The sequence below is a fragment of the Haemaphysalis longicornis genome, unplaced genomic scaffold (genome assembly GCF_048455015.1).
Source record: "Haemaphysalis longicornis isolate Haplotype H1 unplaced genomic scaffold, Haemaphysalis longicornis Haplotype H1 scaffold_20, whole genome shotgun sequence".
Lineage (NCBI taxonomy): Eukaryota > Metazoa > Arthropoda > Arachnida > Ixodida > Ixodidae > Haemaphysalis > Haemaphysalis longicornis.
Window position 1 is genome coordinate 7,986,692 of NW_027526296.1, and position 9,314 is coordinate 7,996,005.

The 9,314-nt window shown below is 50.8% G+C and overlaps 1 protein-coding gene across 1 annotated transcript; it reads right to left on the reverse strand.

Moving 5' to 3' along the window:
- Positions 1–331: 331 nt before the first annotated feature.
- LOC144172383 (solute carrier family 22 member 14-like) lies at positions 332–2,500 on the reverse strand. Its single transcript, XM_077701133.1, has 2 exons — positions 1,915–2,500; positions 332–726 (listed from the first exon to the last, which is right to left on the reverse strand). Exons 1-2 carry the CDS (start codon positions 2,498–2,500, stop codon positions 332–334), a joined length of 981 nt encoding a protein of 326 aa, XP_077557259.1.
- Positions 2,501–9,314: the final 6,814 nt, after the last annotated feature.

Here is a 9,314-nt window from a genome sequence, read left to right on the forward strand (position 1 = left end):
GCTGCTAAAGCCGTCCTGCCGCAGCGCCTTCCTGCGCTGTCCTTGGACGCGGCACTTTTGGAGCTTCTGCGCTTGGTGGGGCCGTGAACAGCCTTGTGGCTTCGGGCCAACCTGAGCGGCGAGTGCAGCTTCCACTTGTCGGCCATTATGCCTCGCATTGTATTGGCTGGCGGAAGCTTCGTCGTCTCTGGCAGTGAGATCGCCAGGAATGCGACAAACAACAGCAGGATGGCGACGGAGGAGAAGGCGACGCCCCGCAGCTCTGCAGAGTGCACGTCATTAAGAAAGGGCCCCACCATGGCCCCCATCCGACCGCTCACGTAGCAGAAGCCTACGCCTGCTCCGGGTAGAGCTCGGCCGAGAAGGCGAACAACGTGGTCACGGTGAACTCGAACACCAGCAGCCACAAGACGGTGACCCCCCAGTGGAGCGTGTAGGAACCGCGGTACACGTCGACCACAGCTAGGCATCCAATGATGACGGATAGGGCCGCCATGCTGTAGGCCAAAGACAGCCGACGGCCGACGCGCCTCAGCACGTAGACGTTGAAGGGGAGCTCGATAATCTTCAGCACCAGAAGGCAGAAGCGTGGCACCCAGCTTGTGCGCATAACTTCACTTGTGCCGAGGCTGTAGAACATGGCAAATGTGAAGCACCAACAGCCGAAGATGATGATGGACCGGTTAAGCAAGCTCTTGTTCGCTACCAGGTCGGAGACGTGAACGTCTGCAACAGAAAGTGCGTCGTTGCTCTCAGTGCACTGCCTTCCTGACAAAGGGATGTCACCAACAGACGCAGCTCAGGAAATGATAACGATGGACTGTGGCTAAAGCTACTCAGTTAAAAATCAGGAATTACCAGATGGATATTTAAAGTCTTGGTTTCCGACCGAGGGCCGACCCTACTTGTTGGCTTTTCGATCCCCTACTTCACACCATCTGTTTCACCACAGCTTTTTACTCTTTTCTCGTAACCCACCTCGGTGTTTCTGCCTTGTAGCTTCATCCTCCCCTCTTCTGCTCTTTCATTTCGCTCTTACCACGTTTCCTACTGTCCAGCTCTTCCATCTCGTTCTCACTACATTGGCATCGTCACTTAGCTTCACTTATGGTTGCCCAGCGGGCATGACCACGAGCTCACTGGCCGGTCGAGACGAAGGATCTCTTTGCACTTTTGTGTCTAATAAACTACACTTTTGTCTCCAAAAAACTTACTATTACCACGTGATTCAAGGAGCAAGTGAAGAAACCTGTCAGTCCTGACCCCACGTCAACGTCAGTTCGGCACACTCCACTCCAAAGAAAGATACACGCCGATAACGCTGGTTAACTGGCTGTTTCTGTATGTTAGTGAGTCTTAGCTTCGGAATAGCGCATAACGGATACCGTCTTTGTTTTGAATCACAAAATTTTAATTATGAGGATGTGCTGGCACGAATCTTCTTCCCTAGGATGATCACTCTGCTTGTGTACTCCCGTCATATCGCGGCAGTTCTCACATGAGCTTTCACCGCAGAAATCTTTGTGCATTACCGAGAGCAAAGCTCAATAGACTTTTAACCACAACTACTTCATTTAAGCGTGGACAGGTTTGTCCCCATTTCTTGTATTCGTAATTATGTTGCCTAAACTTTCCTGAGAAAATGCATGCTTGTCACTCACAGAGGTTAAATAATCAATCCGGAAGCCTCGCCTTTGTGTTGATGGAATTTATAAAGGTGGTGTATTTTTACTCCATCAATCACAGAGATGACACAAAAGAGCCTTCAGCAAACCGTATCAAGTCTGTGGCTTCAAGAAATGAGCCCAGCAGAGATCCGTTGATGGGGTAGGCCTTGCATGTAAATAAACGTACTACCTATTTGTCATCAGTAACCAAATAATAGTCAGTTGCCAGAGAAAGAGCGGGACTCACCTTGATCCGAGAGAATGGCGTCGAGAGTGCCCCCTTGCCCGTGTTCGAGCTGGTGCTGCTGCCTCTTCATCTCGTCCCGGAGCGCAGCGAGGCGAGTCTTGAAGACATCCTGGTCGACCTTGTTGACACGTGCCGCCCACAGCAAGACGCGCTCGCCTTGACGCACCCGCGCGGTCGCCAGGAGCCAGCAGGGCGACTCCTCCATCAGGTACACCGCCATGACCAGGGCACTCGTAGGAACCATGTACGCGATCTGCGCCATATGCCAGTCGTGGATAAAGGTCGTCACGAGCGCGCGATATATCGCAGACGCAACGCCAGCCCCGGATATGGAGAGAGCGCAGAAGAGGGCGCGGTGATCGACGTCCGTGACTTCGAAAAGCAGCACAGTGCACGTGACGGTCGTGCTCGAGGCTGCCGTGGACAGGACAAAGCGGAGAAGTGCGAAGGCCAGTATGCTGTGGGCGAACGCGGTGCCGATGCCGGTCAGGATGAGCAGGAAGATCATAATGCAGAGGACCGTCCAGCGCCCAATGCGGTCGGCCAATATGCCCGCACAGGCACCACCGAGCACGCCCCCAGCCATGTATACGGAGTCAACAGGGATAGGATCCGATGCCGGCCACACACGAGGTCCCAGGCGCTCACTATCGAACGCTCTCCAGCGCCTGGCTCATAGTCCCAGCCGGCGTCACAAGGTACCACGGTGCGGTTATCGGCTCCGAGGTCCTCCGGCACGGGAAACGGGGGGTCGTGGCGAAAGCAGTGGCTGCGACCATCATCTGTGCCGTCTACAACAGGAACGCTGGCGTTCTTCCAGGTCTCCAGAGGCAAGTCGGCGTAGGCCGCCGGCGCCCTGCACCAGTGGTCGACGGGCAGCGCCAAGTCACTGGAAGCTAAGCCGTGCACAATGGATGTGAAGACGGCCAACGTTGTGCATAACAAGACCAGCCTCTGGAAACGGCCTTGGCCGAAGATTAGGATGTGCTCTAGCGGCGACGTCAAGCCGGCGAGGGTTGAACCCTGCGATGGTACTCCTGGGGACATCGGCGACATCGGGGACATGATTGAAGACACGGGGAAGTTGGAACCTGGGGCTTGCACTTCTTCTGGGGACATCGGGGGCATGATCGGGGACGCAGGTTGGTTCGAACACATCTGCCTTCCTTGTGTGGCCTTCGGCGTTTGGCAGAGGCGGCTGGAAGACTTGGACGGAGCAGCTGTGACAAGCGGGTGCTTCGGCAATGTGAGGTCTTCTTCTTCGAACGTGACCAGCAGCGCGAGCCTGCGCGCAGGCGGGAGGGGATGTTAATGATGAGGATAAGGATGAAGACGAAGCAGACGACAGCGACGACGACGATGATGCCCTTCCCCGAAAAAAACTAGGTCATGGTGTCATAAGGTTGTGACCTCCTTCTGAAACGGGGCTTCTTGGCAAATCCGCCACGTGGGTATGTGCTGCGACCTGGGTTGCCAGCCATCCAAACCAAATGTGCAAACTCAGTAGCAGGGTCCGTCAGTCAGGGTGCGTTATCCACGTAATAAATTTCCTAAATTGTCAAATAAAGGTGCTCATGAGTACAATAGGGATCAGAGTACCCCCATAGGAAGAATACGGCGAAAAAAGAAAATGGCAATAAAATAAGTTATAACAATTTTAGTGGAATCTAAGTGCCCGAGTAAATTTTCGAAATTTTCCCGTCCACAGTTTCATTTTTTAAAGGTATGTTGTATCTCTCTCTCTCTCTCTCTCTCTCTCTCTCTCTCTGTCTCTCTAACTTTATTTGAATTGACATGATTTTTCGAAGCATTGCAATAGCAATGATCATGATCGTCGTGGCACGAAAGCTCTACCTTAGCTTTACTTATTGATTGTGGGGTTTAACGCGCTGACGGAACGCAGAGGATAAGGCGCAACGTAGTGGACGCCTCCGGATTAGTTTTGACCACCTGGAGATCTTTAAAGGCCACCTGCACTCAAAATTTGGACCTCTTGAAAACGCTTCTTTCGTATAGTCTGCTTAAAAAAGCAAAATACAAATCACAGCAGCTGAAATACGCGCATGGACGCCGCTAGCAGCCAGCAAAAATCGGCAATTTTTAAACCGAAACCGAACAGGGCGCGGCCATTGCAGTGGCGTTGCAGCCGCCCAGCGAGTGGCCGGACGGTCACCAGCTTGGGAGAAAGGATGCGCGCAAGCTTTACGCGCACGTGTGCAGCAGAGCTCGACCGGCTCTCCGGCTGCGTGGCTGGCCAGATGAAAAAGCGCCCGTCAGCTGGAACGTCACAGGCGCGTCACGGCTCTTGACGGGATCCACCGGCAGATGCAGCGTGGTCTGCAGCGGAGCTTTTTTAAACGCTTCTGACACATTAACGAGTCGTTTTAAGGGGCTACCACTGGTGTCATAGCTGATTTGGGGGTGCTTACTACGCATTAAAAATAAAATTGGTTGAGGTGAAATTTGAGTGCAGTTCGCCTTTAACGTGTCCCGAAATATCGTACACAATGGCGTTTTGGTTTTCGCGTCCATCAGAAAACCGGCTGTCGCGGCCTGGAATACAACCAGCGTCCTCGTGCTCAGCAGCACAACTCCTTAGCCAGTAAACTCCCACGGCGGGTGGTAAGCTTTATTGTAGCTACCGTAAGACACGTTGGCAACATAGCTGCGGGCAGGTGAAAATGCATTGAGAGTGTGATGATGGTCCTGGCATAGTAAAGGGCTAGGTTTGGTTAAATAGTCATCCTTTAGGTGGTGCTGACACTGCCATTGTATGGAATAAAAACTTGAACCGGTCGGTCCGACATTGTACGAGCAAAATGTCTACCTATACAACGAAGTGCCCGATTCATTTACTGATTGACTTATTCGCCCCAGACCAGCTAAAACTACGCCCAGGAACTTAAAACTTCGACAGAAAAATCTTATCATGGCGTAAGAGCTTTCTGAATAAGGAGTTTCACAAATGCCCCACCTAACAGAGGAAAACTGGAAAATCGCTTTTTTTGAAAATTTCTGGTCCCCTCACTCACCCGCTAAGGTATTGAAGTGACTTCTTGATATATATATCCCGTAAAAGATCTATAAAAAGTAGTTTCATGGTTTTGCCCTATTCGACCCCGATGGTCGAATCTGCATTGCGTGCAGAATTGGGTTCTTTAAGATATCTTTCACTGGATGAAATATAGATTGGTTTATCGCAGATAAATGTTACTCATACAAACACATAAAACAATTTTGCGGATTTCGGCCCAAGACGCCGCTAGGAGGGCGTAAACGATTTTTGATATTAAACACTAAAAGGCTGAAAAGGACAAATAGGCGATACGAGCGCCCAGGCAAACTTCCTACAAAGGAGGAAGAAAATGTCGTGAGGAAATACCTATCGTGGCCTGAATACTCACTGTGGCAGGATGTTTTAAATTATCAAGGTCACACAGAGAAAAGGAGTCACATATTTGTTCTATCAATGTGTCATTATGTAGCAGGATTCTCCAGATATTAATCTGGTTTTCGCGGTTTTAGGTAACCCATTTGAATATCTAAAAACCGCTTTAAGGGGTTTTGTCTGATGCTCGCCTTATGAGGCTAATTTCTGATTTAAGGTGATGTACATGTTCCTAGACATTTCTCAGTGAATGTTGGGCGCGTTGACATACCCTTTTGGTTTTTGATGACAAACGTTACCCACACATGTGCCCAAGGTGATATTCTGTTTCCAAGAGGGGTACAAACGTGGCGCTCGCGGCTCGAGGGAAACAGTAATTAAACGTACCCACCGCGGTGGCTCAGTGGCCAAGCCGTTGTGCTGCTGAGCAGAAGGACACGGCTTCAAGATTCCCGACCGCGGCGGCTGCTTTTCTAATGTAGGCAAAATGCAAAAACGAGCGTGTGTTTCAGATTTCGACGCACGTTAAAGATCCCCACGTGGTCAAATTAATTGGGAGCCCTCCACTACGTTGTGCCTCCTCGTCTGTGTAGCGTCGGCGCATTAAAACCCACAATCAATGAATTAATTAAACGTGTTGATATGCAGGCCCGTCTTCCTAACGCGACCTATAAAACTCCAAACCACTTTTATTTACAAAAAAATTGCGGAGAACTGACTAAGAAAACATAATACAATAAAAAATCTGGGAAGCTTGCACTCACGTGGAAGACTTGAATTGCGGAGCTGTTGTAGGTGAGCATTGGCAAACACATAGGATCTTAGTATAGTATCATGGTGTCATTGTATATCAGACACAATGTCTTAGTATAGTTTCGGTATCATTGTTTATGACATGGTTGCGGTGTCAGTAATAGTCGTCATATTCACCGAAGAGGTCGTCATCTTTTTTGCGGCGAATGCTGGATGCAAAGCCATCCTCAGCATTGTAGATGTCCACCAGCCCTTCGTTATCGACTACAGGAAGCGGTGGTGAGATCTGCAAATCATCTCGGAAAGGATTGGCACACTCGTAGCCATGTCTCCAATTATACATAATGGCTTCTAGAGAATGCGGCGGCCGCGGTTTTCGTTGTGTGTGATTGTTGCTGTTAAAGCCACTGGGTGAGCCTGGAACTCGAAGGTCGCCGCGAGGCATCCGCTCACGAGTGCTCAGCTCTCTCGTGGTATTTTTTTTTCTGCAACGGCGAACTTACGGCGAGTAACAATAGCTCCGCTGTTAAAAAATGATTGGTGTTGCAAAAAAGTATTCAGATTCCTCAGGCTCGAAGTCAGGGCGTAGGTTCCTTAACCCTTAAACCTATGCTACCGAGGCAGAACAACGGATCTTTTATGCAGTTTTTTTTTTTAAATTGCGGAAGTTTGATGCACAAGAAAAAACTATATGTACATGTACACTCCGGATTTCAGACAGAATTGGAGCAGGAGGCCATGATGTGGACCTTGTACCCACGCCATGAAATCTGGCGGATGTCCGGGCACGGGCCGCAGGTGGCGATGTGCAGAAGTCGTAGGCTTCGCAGGGCAGGGCAACTCCACACCAAATGCTCTGCTGTGGCCTGGTCAACAGGAGCAGGGCAACAGAGGCACGTGGAGTTAAACGATGCATGGTATTGATGTGGCCAGGACCTCGCCACAGCCGGCGGGACGGCAACTCCCAGGCGAAGAAGTCTGAGTAGGACCTCATCTTGGCGAGACAACCAGCCAGGCAGATCGGTACCGCATGGGGGTGTGATAGCGGGCGCGGTGCGCCGTAGGCGTTCTTTTTCACTGGCAGGGCGAACACCGTTGGGCGAAGGTGCAAGTGGAGCTGGATATTACACACGCGCGAGGTGTATACCGGCATCTTCAGCCTGAATGGCGGGGTGGCTGCTCCGTTGGCGCCATGACACGCGCATACGAAATGGGTTCTGAATTTGTAGCAGAAGTTCGTTGGACGTAAGAGTTTTACGAAGCTTTTGTACAGCTGCCGATGAATCAGTGTAAATTGTACACTGTGGTGAAGCGTGATTGATCATCAACGATCTCTGTAGCAGAGCATCCCTCACCGCAAGGAGTTCTGCGTGCGTTGATGGACACTTCTCCGTTGTAATGTAAGTGCAGGTCACTGGAACGGGAGCCACCGCCGGACAAATTACAGCGGTATAAAGAAAGGTATCTGAAGCACCAGTGTCGACAAACATTAGCGTAGAGGAATGGCTAGCAATGTATATAGAAGGCGGAATCGGAACACCAACCGTTGGGGTATCAATATGGGCAACAGGTCGTGCATCCGTCAATTGGTCGAACTTCCATGGGGGCCGTATAGTGGCGTTTGATAGTTGTGGGGTTGGTGAACCGGTCATGTACGCTGCAAGAGCGGTGGAATATTGGTCAAGAGCTTGTTTTTGGAGGCGGGCTTGTCGACGCTGATGCACTAGCTCATAAAATGTGCTGAGCTGTGCTTCCTGTTGGAGAATAGGGACAGGGGTGAGAGCTGGAAGACGAGTTATAAGTCGCATAGCCGAATTTTTTGTTGATTGGAGTAGTGCCTAGTCTTACTGTGATAAAGTGGAATTGAGCTGGATAAACTACGCGAGGCTGAAGAATGGCTCGGACAAGCATGCGGGTCATCTTGGAGGTCGCTCCGCCGGATATTTGAGACATGCGACGGAACAGATGCAGCGATTGTGAAGCTTGATGCTTTGCAGAGTGAATCCAAGGTTTTGCAGAACCGGTGGCCGCAATATCCAAACCCAACACCTGTAGGGTAGACGCTTTTGGTATAGGGGTGCCTTGAACAGAAAGACGGATAGGGTAGGTTGCCAAGCGTCGACGGCCCCATGCGTTGGTCACGGTGAGAAGTGCTCTTTTGTTAAGAGATAGCTGGAGGCCGAGATACCTGCACCAAGAATTGGGTACATGTAGAGCTTTTTGCAGGCGGATACTTTTGACGTAAAGGACCTGGTGAAGAGACCATACCGTGATGTCATCTGCACAGATGATACTTTATATGTGTGGAACAGCACCCAGGCAAGATGTATCATGGCCTTGTAAAAAAGCATGGGGTCCAGGACACATCCCTGACGCACACCACAGCGGGGCTGGAAGGAACCGGTGCGACATCCGTTGAGACGGATGGAGAAGGTTCAGTTTCATAGGTAGGAGGAAAGAAAATCACGTAGGCGGGATTGCAGGTGAAGGAGATGAAGTACCGCAATAGTGGTGGCGTGGCTAAGGTGATCGTATGCTTTGTGAACGTTCATGCCCAGCACAGAGCGAACACGGTGGGATCGGCCGCCAGTAAGGATCATCTCGGAGAAGTGGCCCACACTATCCCCTGCACCAAGGTGGGGACGAAATCAAATTTGGCAGGGGTGGTATAGATGGTGCACGTCGTGCCACCGCTGCAGGCGTGTGGCAAACATTCGTTCCAACAGCTTCGAAATGGTCGCCGTGAGCGGTATTGGTCGGAGGTTGCGGTTGCGTAGGTTGCGGAGGTTCACGGGTTGCCGGCTTACGTAACAATGATAACATCCGTTTGAAGCCAGTCCGGGGGGATCGTACACGTGAGCCAAACCCGGTTGTAGTCCTCTAGTCCTCGAGAAGAATCGTCAGGGTTTTTGAAAGATTGAAATGTTACTCCGTCAATGTCGGGAGGTTTGTGGAGTGCGGCCATGTAAATGGCCGCGGTTAGTTTCGCCATTGTAAATGGTGAGAGTATGCCCCTGGTTGTTGCTTCCGATAGCGGCGTACCAGCACCAGGCGGTAGAGTGAACGGAGGGGACATGATGGCTGGGTCTAAGTCAAAATCGGGATATAAAGTATGAGCCAGCGTATCTGCAAATCGCAACGAAGTTTGTTTGGAGGTGAGGAACGCTGACGCAGCAGGATCTGGGGATTGTGGTGATCGCTCCAAAGAATGAAAAATACGCTATATGGAGCCTAGTACAGACTGGGGCCCTAACGAAGC